General features: G+C 36.2%; 1 protein-coding gene across 1 annotated transcript in view; it reads right to left on the reverse strand.

Moving 5' to 3' along the window:
- MEGF9 (multiple EGF like domains 9) overlaps nt 1–25,162 on the reverse strand; it is a 72,232-nt gene that overhangs the window by 18,539 nt on the left and 28,531 nt on the right. Inside the window, exon 2 of the mRNA XM_084898154.1 lies at nt 13,083–13,284. Within this exon, the coding sequence (XP_084754280.1) occupies nt 13,083–13,284 (202 nt within the window). The remainder of the gene's footprint in view (nt 1–13,082; nt 13,285–25,162) is intronic.

Here is a 25,162-nt window from a genome sequence, read left to right on the forward strand (position 1 = left end):
AGAAATATTTTTTTCTCTTCTGTTATGAAATAAACTGAACAATTAAACATTTTGGCAAAAAACTAATAATTAAACATTTGGCACTTAGTGTTCTTCTATCTACAATCATGGAAAAGACCATTAGGCAATGAGCAAAGCTCCTTTTCTGGAGGGGGAAAAAAAGAATAGCTTTATTAGTTGAAAACATTGAGCCATTATGCTAAACATTCCTTTTATTTTTTTAAAGCAAATAATCTAAAATATGTTTAGAGGAAATCCATATTCAGACAGAAAGTCTCAATACTCAAAAAGGATATTACATAAGTACAAAAATATTTTCTGATAGCTGATCTTACCAAAATCAAACTTAAACGTTTACTTAAAAAGTCAGAAGTAAAACTTAATGGCAAAGAAAAATAAAAAGTGCCATATGTCCCAAACCACAACTTGGGAAGATTAAGTTAATGTAACTAGGAAAGTTATTTCTTACTTCAGTGTTTTTTCTTTTCTTTATGGAAGAAATACAGCCATAAGAATTCTCAAACCCACACGATTACTCCATTATTTGATTCAAGATTTCTGCATTTCAAAAGTTCATTTTGAAAAGAGAAAAAACATAAAGTCCAGTATAATCTTCTTGAAAAGAAGATGCTTCTCAAATATGTTAACATTTTATTCTTTTGTAACCATTGCAAAAGCTTTGGTGATTATTAATACTTGATTTGTATACATGACATGTCACAAAAATTAAATCATAGTGCCTAGAATTTAGAACTCATTTTTTCACAAAAATGACAGCATAAGTGGTGGCTTAGTTTCCAGAAGAGCAAACAAAAACAAAATGTTTACTAATATGCTGACAGCGCTAAGGACCAAATTCTTTAAACCCACGTCCTATGCTTTTGAGTTCTGAACCCTTAGGTGGTGGAATGGTCAGAAGGCAATATTAACATTTACTGAGTTCATACTATGGAGTTATAAATAAAATACATAGCACAAAACATATATTTAAAAATAAAACTCCTAAACTTGATAGGATCTCAGATCTCTATGAGAGTTTATTGAATGCTATTATATGTTACAGACCGCCTCCACAGAAATATGTACATATTCACCACCACATTTCACATGCTTCCCTCCTCTTAGGTTAATAATTCATTAGAGATCAGAATACTGAATTATTAACAGTATTCTGATCTCTATATACTAACCCAGAAATGAAAACCATGGGAGTTTAGTGTAACAGAAAAAACATGGGATATGGTTTCAAAAGACCTTGGATTGACTCTTCTCATCACTCTGATATTTAATAAACTGGAGGCCCGGTGCACAAAAGTTGTGCATGGAGGGGGGGGGGGGTGTCCCTCAGCCCAGCTTGTACCTTCTCCAATCTGGGACCCCTTGAGGGATGTCTGACTACCCATTAAGGCCTGATACTGGTAGGATTGGGGGCAGCCATCTTGTGTGTTGGAGTGATGGTCAATTTGCATATTACTATTTTATTAGATAAGATAGAGGCATGGTGCATGAGGGAGTGGGGTGACTGGTTTGCCCTGAAGGATGTCCCGCATCAGGGTGGGGGTTCCCTTGGGGCATGGAGTGGCCTGGGCGAGGGGCCTGTGGTGGTTTGTAGGCCGACCACACCCCCCGGCGACCCAAGAGGAGGCCCGGGTATCTGGGATTTATTTATCTTCTATAACTGAAACTTTGTAGCCTTGATCAGAGCCAAGCCTCCTGCTTGCTCCATGGCCGCAGCCATTTTTGTTGGGATTTATTTATCTTCTATAATTGAAACTTTGTAGTGGAGGCCAAGGCAGGCCAGGGCTGCGGGAGCTTGGCTTCCTCCATCGCCAGAGGCAACTCAAGCCTCCTGCTCTCTCCAAGCTCTGTGGCTGCTGCCATTTTTGTTGGGATTTATTTATCTTCTATAATTGAAACTTTGTAGCCTTGAGTGGAGGCCTGCGCCTGCCAGGGTGTGTGGAAAACTTGGCTTCCTCCATTGCTGGAGAAACCCAAGTCTCCTGCTCACTCCATGGCCGCAGCCATCTTGGTTTGGTTAATCTGCATACTCACTCCTGATTGGCTGGTGGGCATGGCTTGTGGGTATAGCAGAGTGATGGTTAATTTAAATATTTCTCTTTTATTAGATAGGATATCCAAGCTTGGGTTCATTATGGAACCTTTCAATTAATATTTCTCATCTTTAATTTGATGGATAATTGTCCTTATCTATCTCTTGCGATTATTGTTAGAACCAAGAAAATATACAGGAGAAAAAAATACTGTTTATAGTAAATGACTTTGTAAGTAGTTATTAACATTCCCTGGAAACTACTGAATTTATAAATACAGGCACAAGTTTGAAAAACCCAAATTATTGAAACATATAAGATAAATAATACCAGAGAATTTACTTAATACATAGAGAATCAAAATAATGAAATTAATCATTTTTAATCTAGTCCTATATATTTTGAATGCCAAAGTAATCATAGCCAAAACAGTTATGTACCTTTTTCATAGGAAATCCATAGAAACTTCCAAGTCAAAATATCTCTCTCTGGAATTAAAAATTTTAGATATTTTGAGTGGAAATCAAGTCCAAGAAGAAAAAATATGAATAGTCCCATATTTCTCTCTCTACCCTCTAGGAAACATTTCTTGCTATGAAAAGAACCATCTGAGATGGAAAAAGTCATGCTGATTTAATTTTCTTTCAAGGGGCAGAGGAAAAGACAAAGCCTTCTTTGTGGCAACAAGCATCCTTCTATTTCAGCCTAACTCTAATATAAGTTTGAGAATCTCTTTTTTTTTTTTAAACTTTAGAGAAAAAAGATATTTAAAACGTTAAAATAGGCTGTGAATTTGATTGAATATTCTAACCACAATGTCATACATCTAAAATGGTAGGTATCTATGCCACCAGAATAAGTCTATTTCCTTATTCTGATTCCTCTTCTGGACCTCAAGCTAAGAATTATTCAGAAACAACTTTGTCCTCATAAGAATACAGTAATATTATCCATATTCCCTTGACTAACTGCTCCAAATAACAATTCTATTAACTTTTTATTTAGAAATAATACTAGATTTAAAGAAAAGTTGTCAAGGTAGTACAGCTAGTTGTATATCATTCACCCAACTTCCACTTACGTTAACTTGTCATATAAACATGGCATACTTATCAAAACTAAAAATTATTAACAGTATTATAATTTTTAGTACTATTAACTAAACTATAGATTATTATATTTAATCTAATTTTTGTACTACTGTCCTTTTTCTATTCCATGATCTAATTAGATTATCACCTTATATTTGCTTGCCTTCTCTCCTTAGCCTCCAATCTGACAGTTTCTCAGCTTTCCTTGTCTCTCTCTCTTTAAAAAAAAAAAAAAAAAAAAAAAATATATATATATATATATATATATATATATATATATATATATATATATATTTTTTTTTTTTTTAAATTGATTTTTTACAGAGAGGAAGAGAGAGGGATAGAATCAAAAACATCAATGAGAGAGAAACATCAATCAGCTGCCTCCTGCACACCCCCTACTGGGGATGTGCCCACAACCAAGGTATATGCCCTTGACCGAAATTGAACCTGGGACCTTTCAGTCCATAGGCTGATGCTCTATCCACTGAGCCAAACCGGTTTTGGCTCCTTGTCTCTTATGATCTTGAAGCTTTTGAAGAGCACTGGTAAGATACTTTGTAAAATGTTTACCAATATGAGTTTCCTTTATGTCTTTCACAATTAGACTGAGGTTATATTGGGAAAGACTATCACAGAGACAATGTGCCCTTCTCATTGCATCTTATTAGGGACTACATGATAACTATATATATAACTTATTACTGATGTTATTATCTTGATCATGCAAATGAAAATTTTTCATGTTAGGAATCTGTCCATATGAGACATAAACTTAGTATGGTTATCATGCTTATTTAGAAAATAAGTAGAGGTTCAGCCACTCAATTAATAAACTCTAGAACCTACTGAAGGCAGTCTAGTCAAACAGGCGTTGGTTTGAGCCTGTTTCTGCCACTTACTAGTCTGTTGGGGGTCTCAGTTTTTTCATCTGTAAAGTAATTCCACTTCAATCAGTTGCTATTTTTATCCTTATAAGATAGTACATGTAAAGCATTTAGCCTGGTACATAGTAAATATCCAATAAATGTTAATGCTGTTCACTCTGGACTAGATAATGGTAGTTAATAATGTTAATGTATTGGCCACATTGTGTGACATTTTCATTTTAGAAGAAAGTCAAACTACAGATCAGAAAAACACTATATGTTTGTAAGATTTTAAAAACCTTAAGAGATATTTAACTTTATATTAAATTTCTAGTTCCTTTTTTAGCAAGAGAAGTTTATAGTGGCTTTACCATTTGGGCAGGGATAGAAAAAAAAAAACCTGGAAATAGGTCTTCTTGACTGGGTGAAGAATCATTTAAGTTAGGTTTCCCTTAGTTATGTAAGTATAGAGTGAACAAGCCCCACTGTTTATACAGAGGGTTTCATGAGACCTTTTGAAAACCAGAAGAAGGGGGGTTAGGAATTTGTTAGGTAAAACATTCTATAAAATGTCCTCCACTTGTACTCTTGAAGCTGGCTTGTACAGTGGAATGTGGCTGTACGTATAAAACTGAAGGAGATGATTGTTAAGATCTATAACTTTGGAGCCCCAATTTAGAGCATTTTTTTTTTTTTTTTTAAAGAACTGGCACTAAAGGAGTTAGTTTATCCTCCCTTAAAGAATTGCTGCTGGACCAATAAAAACTTCATTAGAATAGTGAGCAAGAATCATCTATCAGGTTGTTCAGGGCCAGGCCTCAACCCATGTAGGAGTGGCAAACGACGATATCAGAATCAGAATTATGTTCCCTTAATACTTAACATGAGAGGAAAACTGACTCCTAGAGTTATTAAAAAAAAAAAAAAAAAAAAAAAAAAAAAAAAAAAAAAAAAGTAATTCATTTGTGGAGAATGGGTTGCCTCAAAAGGAAGGCATTCTTGTTTTCCCCCAGTCAATTCCTCTGACACTCACATACCTCAGTAGCATAAACCCAGTGGGTTTATGCTACTGAGGTATGTGAGTGTCAGAGGAATTGACTGGGGGAAAACAAGAATGCCTAAATTTGAACTCTATTTGTAGAAAAGTTTGTCAGTTATATAAGCTTTCGACTTCCCCATATCTATTATATTTGTAACCCAAACAGGACTTATTGTAAAGATGAATAATTTTTAAACTCTTAAAAAATAAAGGGCCCTTGAATTAATTTTAGCAACACAGAAAGAACATCAGTATGGGGATACTGCTTGACATTCAGCAGCAAAGCTTTTGGAGGCATAAAAATACCAGGGGATACAGTGGGTGGGAGCAACTACTGAAGCAGAGGAAAAGATTCAATTTCTGCAGCCTGCAGCAAAGGAGGAATGGTAAGCGCAGGGAGAGGGTATGGGCCTGAGAAGAAACCCTAGGACTAAGCAAATTCTTAAATTCAACTGAGAAATACAAACTACCTTTAGATTTGTGTGTATGTATTAATGCAAAAAATCACAAACTTTCTAGAGAATTATGCACAGAAACACTGCATATCACCCTTCTCATTATTTTCCATTCTTTCAATATTCTACCCATTCTCACTATTATTACTCTAATTTTGGCCCTCACTAGTTTTCATTCTGTCTCCAATCTTCTCTTATTTATCCCCATTCATTTTACTACTGCTGGAACACTGTGCTAACCATTCTTCTGCCTAAAAATTGCTTTGTGAATAAAATCCAAATAATTTGTCCGGCCCTTAAGGCCCTCTGTGACCTGATCCCAGCAGGATTTGTCAAACTTATCTCCTCACCCCTATTTCGCTTCCACCTTACATCCTGTGTAGGCACATCTCTGAGACACTAATCTTGCTGTTTCTTGTTCTGTAATGACTTTCCCACTTCTGTCTAAATCCTTTCCTTTCTTCAAAACTAAGTTCAAAAGCTATCTCCTCAATGAAATCATCTCTGATTTTTCCAGCTATAAATGACATCTCTCAGTTTCATAACACCCTTGACTTCTTATCTTAATATTTTATGATATGGGTCAGTTTTGTATATATTTCTTAGTGAGTGGCCTTACTAGAGCAGAAGCTCCTTTGGTCTTCCATTGTCCTGTTTATCTTCTATTTCCCACAAGGCCTATTAAAGTATCCAGCACAAAATGTGTTGAACAAATAAATACCCTGGTACCAAATACAGCATTTGTATGAACTTGGTTTTTTGTACTACCGTATTAACATATACTACAGACTTGAGAGAGCCACTCAGAAGAAGCATAATATTTTAATATTATCAATAACAAAATTTTAACTTTAAAATATTTCTTTTAAATTTTTCAAATTGACCTAGAAGTGGCTTAAAAGAAATGAAAAGCATAAAAGAGTCTGTAAAATGGTTTAGGGAAAGTAACATGTTTGATTAACAGCAACTACATCAATTCACTGAGACATGTTAATTAATGTTCACAAAGGTCACCGAGAGCTGGTGGGGGAAAAGTATGGCGATGTTTGTTTTTGTTTTATTTTCTCATTCATTTGACTAAAGCTGGTATCTAAGTAATAATTAGCAGACCAGGATGACAGATCATGTCCTGTTGAATGGAGGATTTAAGACAGAAATGCACTGAAAAACACACAGAGCTTTCCCAACTGTAATAGCATTATTTACATTTAAACCTCAATACACTCAGAGCCTTTTTCTGAATAAGTCCCTGTCTGGCCATTTATTAACATTCAAGTTTTAGTCCAATTTGTTTTACTATAAATTTAACACGATACTTGATATAATGTGCTTAAAATATCTTCTAAGACATAAACCATGGGGTACTGTACAAAATTTATTGAAGCAAATGAATCATGATAGGTCAGAGGCTGAGTAGAGTTAGCTGCTTTTGATCAAGATGGTTAAAAGTTTACTTTCGCCGAAACTGGTTTGGCTCAGTGGATAGAGCTTCGGCCTGTGGACTGAAAGGTCCCAGGTTCGATACTGGTCAAGGGCATGTAACTTGGTTGCGGGCACATCCCCAGTAGGGGATGTGCAGGAGGCAGCTGATTGATAATTCTCTCTCATCGATGTTTCTAACTCTATATCCCTCTCTCTTCCTCTCTGTAAAAAAAAAAAAAATCAATAAAATATATTTTTAAAAATATAAAGTTCAAAGTAGTAAATATTTCAAAATACACTGTATAGCAGCAACCACAGATTTTATGAAAAGGCTATTATACTACCACAGAATTTCTTTGCTATCTTACAGTCTAAAATGATGCATCTTAACATACTATGAATATATTTTTTTAAATCTCAAATATGTATATAATTGTCTAGATATAAAGTCAGCCCTGAAATATTTTAGGAGCTGTACTAAAAGACTCAGGCTCTCCTCACTAGACATACTGATCTTTGAGATAGAATGCTATATGATTTCTTCATTTGTTTATTAAACATATGTTCAAATGTAAATCATGAAAACATTAGAAATGAATTCCAAAAGCAAAAATGAAACGTTAATATTTTATAAACCAACTCTGTCCCAGTTAAACAGATTGGAACACCAATGGTGATGTGAGGGGGTGGCCATCTGTCAGAACATAAAGGACTTTGTTTTTGTACACAAAAACATTGCTCAACCCACATCTGGCGCCTGTAGCCAAATTCTACGCTCACTGGGACAACTCCCACTAAAATATATTGGCATAAAGAACATGGAAATAAATTTTTAAAAAGCCAGCTGTTTGTTCCCAGGGTATTAGATGTATGAGAGAAATCAGTCAGAATTGAGTCCATTTTTCTACTTCTATTTATTATTAAAAGGGAACAGGGAGTTTACAACAAGAAAGAATTTGAGTAGGTGTCACAAGATCATATTTTTAATCTCTCTGTATAATCTTATAAAATTCATTTGACTTCACTTTTTAAAAAATATATTTTTATTGATTTCAAAGAGGAAGGGAGAGGGAGAGAGAGATAGAAACATCAATGCTGAGAAAGAATCATTGATCGGCTGCCTCCTGCACACACCCCTTACTGGGGATTGAGCCAGCAACCCGGGCATGTGCCCTTCACTGGAATCCAACCTAGGACCTTTCAGTCCACAGGCCAACACTCCATCCACTGAGCCAAACCAGCTAGGGCTGAATTCACTCCCCCCCCCTCCCTCATGATACAGTCGTCTTCTCATCTCTCTAATTTCCCAAATCATAACTTAGAAAGCACATCTTAGTTCCTATCTTCTCTTGAAAGCCTTTTCTTATTAGTTCAGATTATTCCTGTTTTTCTCCCACTGTAAACTACTCCACTTAGATACTTAGCACTGTTTTGAATTGGTTTTAACAGCTTTGCATCCTTTATTGGTCTTGCATAAATTATATGTTTCTTCACAAAAGCAAAAGTAGTATTGTTTTCACTCCAAAGTTTTTAGTTCTCTTTTGTAAGTCACCAATCCTATTCCTCACTTTTTTTGTTGTTGTTAAAACAGATTTGACACAAAGAGATGTTAATATAATATATATTGTAACATAATTATTCATTGAAGGGCTGATCCTCTGATGCTTTCAATTTCTACTATGCTAAAATGGATTGGTTTTTACCAAGAAGTTATTCATATAGCATGACCATCACATTAAAGTCAGGGTCTGATTACCAGAGTACAACCATAAGAAATTCCTATAGCCTGGCTGACGTGGCTCAGCGGTTGAGCATTGACCCAGGAAACAAGAGGTCGCTGGTTTGCTTCCAGGATTATGGGTACAATCCCCAGTGGGAACCATGCAGGAGAGCAGTCGATTGATGATGATGTCCTCTCTCATCAATGCTTCTATCTCTCCATCCCTCTCCCTTCCTCTATCTCTAAAAATCAATAAAAGTCTGTTTAAAAATGAATTCCTATAAAATATCAAATAGTTTATTCTATAGCATCAAAGTTTCTTACAGTACTCACTCTCTTGGCTCAGTATCTGAGATTTTGAAAAAAAGTTGTACCAGCATAATGATAGGAATACATAATCTAGATCTAGGTTGTAAATGTTTCAATCCCAACTCTTTTGCTTACTGGCTATTACCTTGTAAATTAGACTAATTACCTAAATTACAATTCTTTTCCTGTACAAATGAGAATAATAATAGTCTTGACCTGATATGGCTGCTCTGAGAGTGAATTACTACTACATGCAAAGGGCTTGGGATAGTGCCTAGCACATGTTCAATTAATTTTACCATTATTATTATTATCAAATATAGAATGCCCACTATCAAAAGTTTAATGGGTTTCTTTATGAAAATGGAAGAAAATATATCCATTAGAATAAACAATTTCTTCTTTAACCTACCCCCAAAACCCAAATACCTCAATCCCTACTCATAGCCAAGTCTGGTTGACTTAATCCTCCTCATTTGTGAATCACCAATTCTATTCTTTGCTTTTTTTTTTTTTCTTTTAATAGATTCAACTCCTAGGAAGTTATAGAGCTGAATCCATGTGTTAGTCACAATGTAAGTGGACACACACACACACACACACACACTTCTCACAAAAATCCTTTATGTTGTATATATCAATCTTATTTTACAGATGAAAACACTGAGGCCCAGAGAGGTCAAACATCTTAGTAATAGTTATATAGTTAGTAAATGGCTAAACCAAGAATGGATCAAAATCTACTAATTTTAGATTCCAGTTCCTTTTTACTACACCTCACATATTTACCTACAATCCCTTTCTCCTTTAATTCACCTATATATAATTAATAGCAGAGCACAACATAGAGAGGTGTTTACTCATGGTTTACCATATGTTCTTGCCAAAGCACATAGTTCTGCAACTTCCCTTTCTGTTCCTCTAATTTCAGGCCAATTTAACTTCCTTTCTGGTGGTAAGAAATGTGGTGCTTCAAGCTAGATTTAAGGCTCCCATGTCTTCCTTCTAAAGATTTCTTTTAAGTACAGGGTTAGAAGTAAACATTTTTCTCTCTCCAGAAGTACTCAAAGCAGATGTGTTTGCAGAATCTGATTTTAACAACTAGAGGCCTGATGCACATATTTGTGCATGGTGGCGTCCCTCAGCCTAGCTTGTGGGGATCAGGTCAAAACCCACTCTCCGACATCCCCTGAAGGGTCCTGGATTATGAGAGGGTGGTTCTTGGGTCACGCACCCAGAAATTGGGCTCCCTCCTCTCTGATTCCAGGTCACCCAAGAACTGCCACTGCCAAGTGACCACAGTTCGGCAGCTCCTGCGTTGAGCATCTGCCCCCTGGTGGTCAGTGCACATCATAGCTACTGGCTGGCCAGTTGCTTTTATATATAGATATACTAGTGGCTTGGTGCACAAAATTCGTGCATGGGGAAGGTTCCCTCAGCCCAGCTTGCACCCTTTCCAATCGGGGACCCCTTAGGTGATGGGATTGGGCCTAAACCAGCACTTGGACATCCCTCTCCCAATCTGGGACTGCTGTCTCCTAACTGCTCACCTGCCTGCTTGCCTGCCTGATCACCCCTAACTGCCTGGCTGCCTCCAACTGCCCTTCCCTGCTAGCCTGATCTCGCCCCTAACTGCCTCTGTCTTGGCCCTCACTACCATGGCTTTGTCTGGAAGGATGTTGGGAATCCAGAAGATGGCTGATTGACCTGGTCTAACTAGCATATTACCCTTTTGTTAGTATATATATAGATAGATTATATTGGATAGGATTGGTTAAATGGGGAGAGGAGCCTTTTTCAGCAGGAGGAGATGCTCTTGGCAGACAAAAATACATAATCCCTATATCTGGACTGATAGGCAGCTATATGCACTATACTGCCAAATCGGTCATTAAAAAATTGAACCGCTTTCTTACACCTTACACCAAACAGCTGTCGCCCTTAAAACACCTCCTCAGCCTCCACCTTAGGTTCTACCTTCATAGTTCACCCAGATTAGGTTCTGATTGGTCAGTTTCTATGCCAGTCAGCATCAGAAGCTCTGCATCCTAGGCAGCCATTGACTCCTTGCAGTTCACCCAGATTTGGTTCTGATTGATCGGTTTCTATGCCAGTCAGTATCTCCAGGTCTGATCAGAGAGGCAGGGCTGATCAACAGCCATCCCAGGCTGCTGGCGAGCAAGCTGAACTGCTGATCTCTCGAAGAGAGAGAGGTGCGGCTGCTGAAGAGGACCAGAGAAAGAGAGAAGCAGGGAATGATCCACAAGGCTGCAGATCAGACCAGGCTTCTCTCTCTCTCTCTCTCTCTCTCTCTCTCTCTCTCTCTCTCTCTCTCTGAGCCTCACCAGCAGCTAATCAACCCCACCTCTCTCTCTCCCCAAGAGGTCAGCAGTTCAGCCTACTCACCAGTCCCTGCCCACTGGAGCCTGCTGTGTGTGCAGCCTGGTGTTTCGTCAAGCCTTTGGTTGTTACGAACTCTGGGTTTTAATATGTTAGGATAGCTGAATATAACTTGTGTAGGCATGTTTTGGGGGAGTAAAGGAAGCAATGGTAAGCAATGATTATGTTCTCAACCTCAATAGAGGAATTAACAGTTTTCTCATTATAAAAGCCATATGGTACAGTGATAAGAACACTGAACTTAGAAGACCTAACTTGGAATACTTTCTCTGTCACAACCTTTGTGATTTAATAACATACATAAAAGAATTTGTGAGAATTAAGGCAAATAATTATGTAACATAACTAGTATCTTAAATTTGTTATTGTTGCACTTGAAATCATAAACTTCTTAATCAAATTCACTTCTATACTTTGAAGTACAATATGACACAATATTGTAAAATAGTACACTATGATTTATGAAGTAGATACAAAATATCTACTGTTAAGTATAAAGAAACTTTTCTGCTATAGAGCTAAAAGTTCTTTAAAAATATTCCCTCATTGCCCTAACCAGTTTGGCTCAGTGGATAGAGCATTGGCCTGTGAACTGAAGGGTTCCAGGTTCAATTCCGGTCAAGGGCATGTACCTTGGTTGCAGGCACATCCCCAGTAGGATGTGTGCAGGAGGTAGCTGATCAATGTTTCTCTCTCATCGAGTTTCTAACTCTCTGTACCTCTCCCATTCTCTCTGTAAAAAATCAATAAAATAAATTTTAAAACATTATTAATATTCCCTCATTAAGCTAACAATATTCCTTTTAAATTAAAACAAACCAGAACTTATTAAGTGATTTGTGCTAGGAATTTTATATACATTCTACTCATTTGGCCTTCACAACAACCTTGAGATCAAACTGAGACTCAGAGAAATGAAATAACTTGCCCAAAACACACAGCTCCTAAGTGGCAGCAGATCTTGGAATCATACTGAAGTTAGATTGATTCTAAAGCTTGTGCTCTTTTCTTTACATAACATCATCTCTTTGGCTTTCTGACATGGCATCCACAAAAAGCTACATGTCTCATACAAAGTCAAAGAATAATTATTTTCGGTGTAGAAGAAGGCAAATCTTCAGATTTGTTCTACTAGATTAAGTCACCTCCAAATAACATACTATTTTAAAGGTAATTTTCAGACAATTCCTGCTTAATCTAGTTTTGGTCCCCCAAAATGTGCTGGTAGATAAAGGGAACTCAGTCTTTTTCCCACTAGCTAAAGAAATTAATATATTTTCAAGTTTAAGCCTTAGTTGTGCAAAGACACTGTTCTAGAATTTTGATAGGAGAAAAATAATAAATCAAAGAATACATTTCCTGAACCTCTAATAGTATGTTAATAAATACAATTGCTTCCACCAGAAATGCCTGAACTTACTGCTTCCATAAAGCAGATAGCTTTCTCAATAATCCCCCTCTCCGCCATGAAACTTAGAGTAATATCACAAAGCAAAATTGGGACCCAGGTGCTTCTGAAGAACTAAATCTGTAAATTAGCAGCTTTGTAATCTTGACAATAAATAATAAACATAATATATATTAAATGAGGTGATAAAAGTCTGTGAAATGTTTTGTAAGGCGATGGCCATTCTCCCTTTTCATTTAAACCAGTCTGAGCAGGAGCATTATTATTATTTTTTTAAATCAAATAAAATTAACTTTACCTCTACCGTCTGCTGCTTACCTATTGCAGAGGATGCTGAGGGCTCCATGTGGGCTACATTCACATGGCAGACAGAGCCCAGAAGTGTGATTGAGGTAAAAGCCCTCCTTGCAGGTTTCACAGTGAAGCCCTTGATACCCTGGCAGACACTCGCACTGCCCTGTGGTCTGGTTGCAGCGATTCACATCCAGGCTTCCAACCACAGAGCAGTTACATACATATTCTGCAGAGAGAAGGAAAGAGACATTATTAACTAAGATTTAATTCTTTCTTAATAAAATGAACTCTATTTTTCTTAATCAATGTTCATGACAGATTTGTATAGATAAAACTAATTCTAGTTCAAATCCACTTTCTATTCTACTTAGTTCATTTAAATTAAGAAATATATATAGTAAAGTACATAAAATTATTTATCATTCGTATTTATAAAAGTGACATTTCAATTTCCTTTCCAGTACTCTTCATCTTCTAGCTCTTTGACCTTACAATCCATTGTGTGTGGGTCTATATATATTATTAGTTTTTTTGGATTGCAAATTGCCAAAGGCAGGGCCTAAGCTTATCCACCAGACATGTGTTGAAAATGACAACTTATTAAATAATAAATAATCCCATTGTAGAGCTGAAAAAGCCTAAGGCTCAAATAGTTAACTGTGATAACTTACATAGATCAGACGAAATTGTACTACAGCTAAAATCATAAGTTAATATGTTCTTCCCAGAAAGAAATTAACAGAGAATTGAAACGTTAAGGTGAGAAAATGATAAGATAAATCCCAGATGAGAAAGTTTACTAGTATAGGGTCATCCTGATCAGCGGGTTAAAACCAATCACAATTTGAATCTTTCCCAAGTTAAAAGATTTAGAAAATAAACATTTTCTTTAGATATATTTCAAACAGTTCTCTAGATGAAGTTATTTAGAAGTCCTTGGTGTTAGCCTTTTAATTCAGATACATTTAAAGGTCAGTTAGGATTTGGTTTGTGCTATTATTTATACTCATTTTATCAAGAAGAAAGCATTTTCAGCATAGTTTGACACAGTATTAACATGGGACTTTATAAGCATGCAAAAACTTATAGTTAAAATAAACTGCAGATAAAACAAAACTTTGTACATATTTTAGAAATAGCTATGAATCTAGGTTTTAAAGGCTCAGAGAAATCTATCATACAGATTATATTTCTGAATAGATAAGGTATTATATGAAATGCCATTATTCTGACAAGAGTTTAGCTCAAAAAAAACCCAAGTGTAATTACCCCCCCCCCCCCCCATGGTTATAAGGTTACTCAAGGGTCTTCCCCCCCCCCCCATTAAATGTAATTTTTGATGATTTCTTAAAAGTTACTAGATAACTGAAAATCCAGAGTTTTATAAAGGAGTTTATTTCTCTAGTCTAGAAAAGGAAATTAACCTTCAAAAACATTTATGTCATCAGAAGCAGTTTATTCAGACAAGTAAAAACAAAGGATTCCACACAGATATTCCCATGTGGCCAACTCTGTACCTTCCACATTTCTCCAGTTCCTAACCTTTAGTGTCAGCTTATCTCCCTGCTCTTTCCACCTGTTCTAATTTGTAAATTTACCAAAATATATATATATATGGGTGAGTGATTATTTTATGTATATGTCAAGCTTGTTACAAACCTAGAGTTAAATTCAGATTTCTTCAGCCCCAAACTTCAGAAAGGAATCAGCTTTCAATCTCAATCAATATTCTTATTTTTATTAGCTATATAAGCATGACATTTTTTGGATAGAGTTACATTTTCACATTATTTCGTGTGTGTGTGTGTGTGTGTGTGTGTGTGTGTGTGTGTGTGGTTTTTGTAAATAAGGAAGCCATGTTTAGTGGTCTGTAAACCTGCCAATGACAACTTCATGGCGAGACCTTCACCCCACCAAAAATGACCAGAATGCTTAAAATAACACTTTTCTTCCAAAATATGGCAGAACTACAACATGCATCCAAATTCCTCTGCTGAACCAATTTCACCACAAGTTACCTAACCAAATTATACTAGTAGAGGCAAACTAGCTAAAAAAATAAATAAAATAAAAAAATAAATGTTTATTTAACTCTATAATAAAGACTGAGAATTATGCTCTGGCTAGTGTGGCTCAGTTGGTTGGCATGTTGTTCCATGGAACAAAGGGTCGAAGGTTCAATTACCAATCAGGACACATACCCAGGTTTCACTTTCAATCCCGGGTCAGAGCACATATAGGTGGCAACTGACTAAAGTTTCTCTTTCATATCTCTCTCTCTCTCTCTCTCTCTCTCTCTCTCTCTCTCTCTCTCTCTCTTTCTCTCTCTCTCTCTCTCTCTCTCTCTCTTTCCTTTCTCCTCTTCCCCCTTCCTCTTTGTCTAAAATCAATAAAAACATATCCTTGGGTGAGGATCTAAAAAAAAAAGACAGAATTTTATCCTATTATTTCCTTACTAATATATATTCATCTGAAACCTAAATTAGTATTCCCAATGAATAATTAGTAGTATTTTTTTTCTTAAAGAACTCAATCTGATAACTCTGAGGCAAAATTAAGGTTCTTCTTCAATAAAGTTTTAATGGATAAATCTTCAATACTAACCAAGTTCATTAGTTATTTCTATAGAGGCAATTCAAACTCTTCAATATTCCCTGAATATATTCTTTCTAGTCCCATCTTTGAACCTTTGCTCATTTTGTTCCTCTTGAAATGCTTTCTCCTCTCCACATATTCAAACCTATTTCAAGAATCAGTTGAAATTTACTCCTTCATAAATTCAAACTCTATTGTTTTTAGTGTGAATCCCTAACATCTACCACTTATAACTCTCATGTGACAATAAAGTGAAGCAGTTTTGAACACAGACTGTAGAGGCAGACAGCTGCAGGTTAAATCTACTTCTCTCACTTATTAACTTTATGACCTGAAGCAAGTTAGCTAACCTTGTACCTTTCTTTTCTCATATGTAGAAGGGCATAATGTAGTACTTATAACACTTAGCCCCAACATCTAAGCTGGAAGTAATTTGGAGTACTGTAATAATTAATACAATTGCTGGTGGAAATGAATACCTAATAAAATAAACACAATTCAGATGTCAGATTCATAGGCCACACAGCTTTGTTGTACCCTGTGGACAAGATGTGAAAGCCCAATTTTTAAACTGTCTGAAAACAGAAATATAAAGGCCCAAAGAAAAGACTATTCACTCATGTTTTTATCTGAGAACTAGAACTTATGGGATAATTTTGATGTAAAAGTATTCTAAGTAATTATTGCATTTAAATTTAAAGTTGTGGGCCATCTATAAGTAGAGAATAAAATGGTATCTCACATATGCCTGGCTCTATACATTACTAATATGGGTTCCTATAAATACAATGACAAAAACAGAAAGGTTTAGGACATGGTTTCAGAGAGGATGAAAAAGAGCATTTATTCCTAACAGTAGTAACATGAATGGCAAATATTTCAGCAAGACAGACCATCTGACTGCCAGGAAGAGAGCTGATATATCAAGACAAAAACACACTATCGTGTTAGCATTCCTCTCCAAATTAACCAAAGGAAAGGAAGCTGAAGCAAAGCCCAGGAAGATGTGCATCTTTTCTGTTTGGAACTCAGAATCCAAGGCCCTATCCCAGGGATTGACCTCAAATGAAATGACTCAAGTTAAATAAACAGCCTTAACAACAGTAATAAATGTAAACATCCATTTACTATATCAGGAAAACTTGCTAACTTGTCAGTAGAATAAAATGTCAGAGCTTTCACAGTTATTAATATTCATATTCATTAACTCTAGACAGGAGTTAATGCAGAAACAATGCAATTTATTAGGAGGTTGGCAAAATGAAAAGAAATAAAATTTCAATTGACAGAAGCAATAGGTAGGACCTATAGCCAAAGAAAAGAGATGAAACACTGATTTTTTTTTTAATGAAGTAGAATATAGACACCAAAGCAGCACAAAGGAGTCTGTAACATGACTAATGGATGATAATGAGAATGAAATAATATGAAGAGGACACAAAAGGTAATCACAGACAAGTCTGAATAAAATGCCAAAAGCTCATTTGGTTGCCTAAAATCAAATATGGAATAAACTCTCTGTCATTTCAGTAGCAGTTTTCCTTTCAGTGACCTATAATTCTTAGGAAAACTCTATAGAGAAATAGAGAAGAATGTTAGTGTGTAGAAAGCAAATGTTAGCAGAGAGACTGCAACCTTTGGCATTGTTTTTTCTTTTTGTTTGGCTTCTGAAGAGCAATGAAACACAGTGATTTGAACCCTGAAGAATAAAAAAATAAAATGTGGTGCCAAACTGTTTGAAAATAGACATATAAAGGCCCCAAAAAAGGACAATAAATTTGTGTTTTTTTCTGAGAACCTGAATTTATGGAATGTTTTTTATGTAAAAGTATCCAAAGTGATCCTTGCATTTAAATCACACCCTGTACTTTTTGCAACATTCCCTACCAAGGACCAAGAGATGAAAAAATTTAAGCACCTGAAAAATAGAATAGAGTAATTCTGTTTAGAAGTCCCACAAGTCACCCCACTCCACCCCATGCACAAGCACCTGTCATTGTAAAGATAGTATCTCCTTAAACAAACTTAAGATCTCTTCTGGACCTTTCATACATCTGGCAGGCTTCTCTCTGTGTGAAACTTAAACCACCTCAAGTCCCTGCCCAGTAAAAAGTTCATTATATCTTCTAGAAAATTTTAATTGTGTTTTTGTATCTGCAGCTACTTTGATGAGAATAAACTGATTTGAGAAAAATTTTAATTGTGATAGTATGTTCTAATTAATGTGTCCTTGGTCTTCCTGTACCTCTTTCTGGAGTCCTTTCTGGGAGGTGTAATGAACTATGATGTCTGGAGACTCAAGCAGTTTTGTACAATACTGTGTTAATCTTTTGCAGGTAAGAACAAACTTTAAGGCAGTAAATAAAGGCTTTGAGTAAGGAGATGAAAAAATTGGATCCTTAGACAATTCATGATGCAAATCTTATACAACAAAGAAATGTAAATTGATAACAGTACTGTTGCTGAACTAAAATGGTTACAAAGTAAGTATTGCATAGATACTGGAAAAATACTTGTAAATATAACTAACACAGACCATTTACAAAAATCTAGTTCAGGAATATAGCCTGAAATTCTATCTATAGCCTCTTGCAAAATTATAGAAATACATTTGAAAAATTTAATTTCTGACTCTTTTTCATTCCTTCAACAATAACTTCACTCTTCTTTATCAATATCTTTAGATACTGAAAGAATAAAAAAAAGTACTCCATGCTACTCCAAAACTTTTTATTCTTCCCGATATTCAGAAGACATAAAATGTAATATAATATTGATGGCATCTTCTGTTCAATCTCAAAGTAACAAAAACTAAAAGATATGTATTTAAAATGTATTAAGGTTCAGTACTTAATTTATATCCAAATTCAAAACATTAAAAATTCATTAGTAAATTTAAGCATATCTGAAAATATGTTAAAAAAAATTATCAATATAATAAAAGCCTAATATGCTAAGTGTCTGGTCGTCCAGTCATCTGTTCAACCAATCAAAGTGTAATATGCTAATGATATGCTAAGGCTGCTCAACCACTCATTATGACATGCACTGATTGCCAAGGAGTCAGATGCTCAGACCGGTAAGTAGCTTGCTGCTGGGGTCTGGCCGATCAGAACTGAACAAGATGGGCCAGACATGTCCTGGAGCCCTTCTGTGGTCCCTCCATGGCTGGCCAACTTCCTGTGTCCCTCCCCGACCCTGACTGTGCACCGACAGGGTCCCTTGACCTGGCCTGTGCCCTCTCTCAATCCAGGCTGAGAAACTACCCCCTTCCCCAATCACAAATTTCGTGATAACCAGGCCTCTAGTTATCAATATAAACTATAAACAAAGCATTCTAAAGTATGTTCTTAAATTATTTAATATCTGTAACAGGTGTTTTTCTCAAGCACCACCAGTTTTCAAATTGTTCCAAATAGCCTTTAATCTAGGAGAAGGATTTATGCTCAGGACCTCAAAATATCTACAAACTTTACATTTTATTTGCATACTATTTACTTTAATATCTTCAGCAGAAAACATAAATACTTTGTTAGTCAATATTAGTAAGCCATCTATAATTACGGAAAAATTAAGTGTCTTGGGCTTATTATTAATAAGGAATAAACTGACTCTAGAATATAAAATACTAGAGGCCTGATGGACGAAATTCATGCATGGGTAGGGTCCTTAGGCCTGGCTGGCAATCAGGATTAATCTGTGGGGCAACCAGTGGGTCTATTGGGGGACCCCCACTGGCACTTGCCATGGCTGTCCTGTTGCCTTCCACTTACTGGCCCTGCCCTCTGCTGTCACCGCCGCCACCACCTGAATGCCAGCTTGTGCCGTCCCCTGCTGCTGCTGCCACAAGTCGCCTCCCTCTACGGAAGTCCCCACTGGCACCTATCTTGGCTGGCCTGATGCCTGCAAGCTGGGGGCAGCTCCTGCATTTAGCATCTACACCCTGGTGGTCAGGGCGCATCCATAGTGACCAGTCATTCCACCGGTTGTTCCACCATTCAGTTGATTTGCATATTAGGCTTTTATTATATAGGATTTGGGGAGCTTTATGAACTGAGGTCATATAACAGAGATCATGTCATCACCCATCATACTGGAATAATTGTTACCATTTCTCATTGTACCTGAAGCCAAAGAAAAACATAACTTCCTACATAATAACTGCCTATTCCTATAACTTCTCCTTTTCCTTCTTCCTTTTTCTCTAATTGTGCTCTATTGTTTGTATGTTAAATGAGATAAAGAATACAATGCAAAGTAAGCATACATTCTATCTAATAAAGGAGTAATATGCAAATTGCCATACCTCCGCTACACCCCCCCACCCACGCCCACCAGCCAATCAGGAGCAAGTATGCAAATTAACCCAACCAAGATAGCTGTGGCCATGGAGCGAACAGGAGGCTTGGGTTTCCCTGGAAATGGAGGAAGCCAAGCTTCCTGCACACCCTGACTGGTCCAGGCCTCTGCTCAAGCTACAAAGTTTCAATTATAGAAGATAAATAAATCCCAGATACCAGGGCCTCTGCTTGAGTCGCTGAGGGGGGCATGACCGGCCTGCAAACCACCACAGAACCCTCACCCAGGCTGCCCACACCCCAAGGGAAATCTCACCCTGATCAGGACACCCTTCAGGGCAAATCAGCTGGCCCCCACCTGTGCATCAGGCCTCTCTATCCTATCTAAGGAACAGCTAGTCAAGTGGTAAAGAGCAAGCAGGCAAGCAGTAAGGGGGAGGGGTCCCAGATTGTGAAAGGGCTCAGGCTGGGCTGAGGGACCCTCCCCCTCCAACCTCCATGCACAAATTTTGTGCATAGGACCTCTAGTACATTGATATGAGTCTAGCCAGCATTGCTCAGTGGTTGAGCATTGACCTATAAGCCAGGAGGTCACAATTTGCTTCCTAGACAGGATATATACCTAGGTTGCAGGCTTGATCCCCAGTGTGGGGCATACAGGAGGCAGCTGATCAATTACTCTCTCTCATCATTGATGTTTCTACCTCTTTCTCCCTCTCCATTCCTCTCTGAAATCAATAAAACGTATTAAAAATATATTAATATGATAGAAAAAGAATAAACCAGTTTATTTAATAATTCACCAGTCAAAGGTGATTCGTTCCAACTTTTAGTGATTATGACTAAAAGTGCTGTTGCTGAAACCGGTTTGGTTCAGTGGATAGAGCGTCAGTCTGCAGACTGAAAGGTCCCAGGTTCATTTCCGGTCGTTCTGAGGTGGTGGCGGGGCCCGTGTCTCACATGGGAGAAGCTGAGTGTTGCTTTGTCAGCACCAGGTCCACAGTGCCATTTCTCTGTAAATGGGCAGTGCACATCACGGTAGCTCCTGCATTGAGTATCTGCCCTCTGGTCGTCAGTGCATATCATAGCAACTGGTTGGACGGACAATCAAACACTTTAGTATATTAGCCTTTTATATCTATATCTATATCTATATCTATATCTATATCTATAGATATATATTGCATAAGAAGTTGTGCAACATTTTAGGACTTAAAATGCTATTTAACTAAAAGCAGCAGCATCTTTCTCCTTTAGCTCTAGCTTAAGTCATGTTGTAATTGCTATAAGTAGAATGAGAGAGAATAGGAGAAAATGAGAGCTAAAGTAGTATAGGATTTCCAGCTGTTTTTTCAAATACAATCATTTATTTCCTTGAGATTCATCATTAAAAACACTATTCTATTTAAACAAAGGCCAGAAAATGCATGTATTATATAACAACTCTGAATCTAGCTTCCCTATCCAACATAGAATTTCTCCCTTTTTAACAAACCTAGGATAGTATCTATAAAAATAACATCTCTTGATTTTCAAATTGAAAAGAAAAGGAAAAATAATTATCAGAATCAAGAGTAATAATACTTCAAACTTCAGCCTGAACATCAAAAGAACAGAAAATAACAACAACGAAATATATTATCTTGACTGTAGGCCTGTTGTCCTAAGTGCATGGTATCTTTATTCCAAAAATGTACTTTTTATTAGGCCCATATTTCTCTTTGTAGTTTTAGAATAAAGGAATCTTAGAAAGGCCTCATTCTAAAGAAAAGGAATTATCAATACAGAGTTTTTATTTTTGTAAAAGGTTTTACTCTAGCATAACAGTAATACTCAAATTACATTCCACATTTATGTTATGCCAGGGCAGGGTCACAAATCTTTACAAAGCTGGGAAACTTAATTTTAAAGCTGGTGAGATTTTTGAGTTACACCAGACTTTGAAGAAATTCGGAAAGTTTTAAAACCTTCAGTTTTAAAGAAAAGTTTTATGATTTACCTTTTAAAATAAAAATGTACTCACTAAAATTTCCAATCACAATTCACTACTGCAAAACATTTCTTCTACTTTGTGGTAGACATGAAAAAGGGGGAATAACATGACACATGTTTTGTAGAAATTTTTTCTGTCTCAAACTTAAGGACCACGTTGTTAGTGCTTGTCTCTGGCTCACTGCCACTTTTCCACAATTCAAAGAAATTCTTCTAATTAATGAGACAAGATGACAAGTTCTGGAAAAGGTTATAACAACTAGCATTTACTATTACTAATAAAAAGGTATTGAGTGTATACTATGTGTACATCAAACATCACACTAGAAAGTTTATACATATGGTATCCTTTAGTCTTCACCACAATCCTGTGAGTTAGGTACCTTGAATGAGGAAAATTAGTCTTAGAGAGGTCAAACAAATCACTCAACTAATCAGTACTGGAGAACAGTTTGGAATCCAAACTGAGTAACTCCGCAGTCCACATCTTTTCACCATAACAAGCTTCTGCCTATGAAAACAAGTAGAAAAAACACTACAAAGAGCCGAAACCGGTTTGGCTCAGCGGTAGAGCGTCGGTCTGTGGACTAAAAGGTCCCAGGTTCGATTCCGGTCAAGGGCATGTACGTTGGTTGCGGGCACATCCCCGGTGGGGGGTGTGCAAGAGGCAGCTGGTCGATGCTTCTCTCTCATCGACGTTTCTAGCTCTCTATCTCTCTCCCTTCCTCTCTATAAAAAATCAATAAAATATATTAAAAATAAAAAAATAAAAAAAATAAACACTACAAAGAGCCAGGCTGCCTAGCAAGAATTTATTGCTAACTAACCAGCACTGTGACCTTCAATAAGTCTAACTGCTCTAAGTTTAGGGTGCCTCAATCTATAAAATGTAGATGATTCTTGTTCTCTGTCTATATGAAATATTTAGGTATAAAGCTAACATAATATGTGTATGATCTTTATGCTTAAAAACTCCAAAACCCTGAAGAAAGAAACCAAAAAAGACTATGTAAACGGAGAGGCAGTATTGTAACAATTAGATCTATTGATTCAATGACCCCATTCAAAATCCCATCAGGATTTTTTTCGGGTAGATATTCACTAGCTGACTCCAAAATAAATATGAAAAAGCAAAGAAACTTCAGTAGCAAAGAATAACAAAATTAGAGGACTCTCCATAACTGATTCCAAGACTTGCTATAAAGTTACAATAATCAAGACAATGTGTTATTGGTAAAAGAATGGACAAAATGGCCCTGGCCATTGTGGCTCACTTGGTTGGGCATTGGTTGTCCCATGCACCGAAAGGTTGCCAATTTGATTCCCAGTCTGGGCACATGCCTGGGTTGTGTGCTCAATACCCTGGAGGGGGTGTGCAGGAGACAGCCAATCAATGTTTCTCTCTCTCCCTTCCTGTCTCTCTAAAAATCAATAAAAATTAAAAAAAAAAAAAAAGGGATACAATGGTCAACGGAACAGAACAGAGAGTGCAAGAAGAGACCCTTACAAATATCAACTAATTTTTTGACAAAGTGCAAGGGTAATTCAACAGGGATATGATATGGTTTTCCAATAAATGGTGTAAAAATCATTAAAACATCCATATACAAAAAATTGAACCTCAGCTTTATCTCACACCTTGTACAAAAATTAACTCAAAATAGATCACTGCCCCAAATGTAAAATGCAAAACTATAACAGTTCTAGAAGAAAACATAGGAGAAAATCTAATTAACTTTGGGGTAGGCAAAAGACTTTTAGATACAATTCATTAAAAAAAATTATAAATCAGACTTTTATTAAAATAAAAACATTTGCTGTTTAAAAGACTTCTAAAAGAATGTAAATATAGCTACTGACTGGGAGATTATTTGCAAATCACAGTTTTGTCAAAGACTTGAATAAAGAATATACAAAAAAAAACCCTCTCAAAATTCAACAATAAGAAAACTGAAATTTTTAAATGAGGGAAAGGTATGAACATACACTTCACCAAAGAAAATGAATGTATGAAAAATAAACATTGAAAAGATGTTCAAATCTTTTATTAAGAAAATGCAAATTAAGCTTAAATAAATAGCAAACAGAATGACCAAATCACATAATAGAAAGACCAAATTAAAAAAAAAAAAAAAAAAAACTCTTCAGAGCAAGACTTCTATTTTTAAGTGACATGGAGTGAGGTCTTCCACTAAAGGTTATATCTTACCTGGCTAACAACAGATATAATTCTGAGTTTCCTCAACGACAACAGTTTGTTGGCAAAGCTTTATTATTGATTACAATAAAAGTAATTACCATTTACTATTACTTATCGTGTCTTAGCCTTTGTCAGGCATTCTACTTGCATTAACATTTAGCTTCACAACAACACTGCAATGGTTATTTAGAAATAGGAAAACTAGAATTTAAAGAAGCTAGATACTTGCCCAAGATCACAGAGTTACAGTAAAGTAGTTGAGACAGCATTAAACCCCAGGTTTATCTAACTCCAATGCCTTTCATCATTCCACTCCCCTTAAAAAGAAGGGAAGAAGAGACGAGGCAACAAAGAAAAAAAGTCCACCTAAATACAGTTGTTAAATACAGTTGTTTTATTGTTTGGGTGGGTGTTTTGTTTTGTTTTTCTTTTTAAGCAAGTGACATTGAGTCAAATGATTAACAAACAGTACAGTAGGGGGAAAGACTTACTCAAGGTACAAAGAATTTCTCAACTGGAGACTTAGAACACCTCACATTTGCTTTTGGCTGGTGAATCTTAATATATTATTTACAACCAAAGACACATGCTCATAATTTAATATTTAGAATTTACTTTATTTAAATATAGTCTCATAGCTAAAAATTGAAAAATAATTATAACCTAAAAAATTAAAATAAAATGCTGCTAATTAGCATTTCTAATATCTCTATAAATTCTGGATATGAGCTATGCTAAATTGTCAAACTGCTATCTGAACCTAGGCAAAAAATTTTTCATTTTGTGCCATTATTTTCCCATTTGTTTGCATTTTTCAAGGCTTTGAAAAAAAACTAATTTTGCCATTTACTGACTTAATGGCTTACTTTTTGAAAGGATATTTTATTCTGCAAGCCCCTAACAAATTTAGGGTGTACAAAAAGAACTGTACACCTGAAATTAATACAAAATAATCCTATATAATAAAAGCCTAATATGCAAATTGGCCAGCAGAATGATCAGTGGAATGACCAGTCGCT

Source organism: Pipistrellus hanaki (genome assembly GCF_964339955.1).
Source record: "Pipistrellus hanaki genome assembly, chromosome: 11".
Taxonomy (NCBI): domain Eukaryota; kingdom Metazoa; phylum Chordata; class Mammalia; order Chiroptera; family Vespertilionidae; genus Pipistrellus; species Pipistrellus hanaki.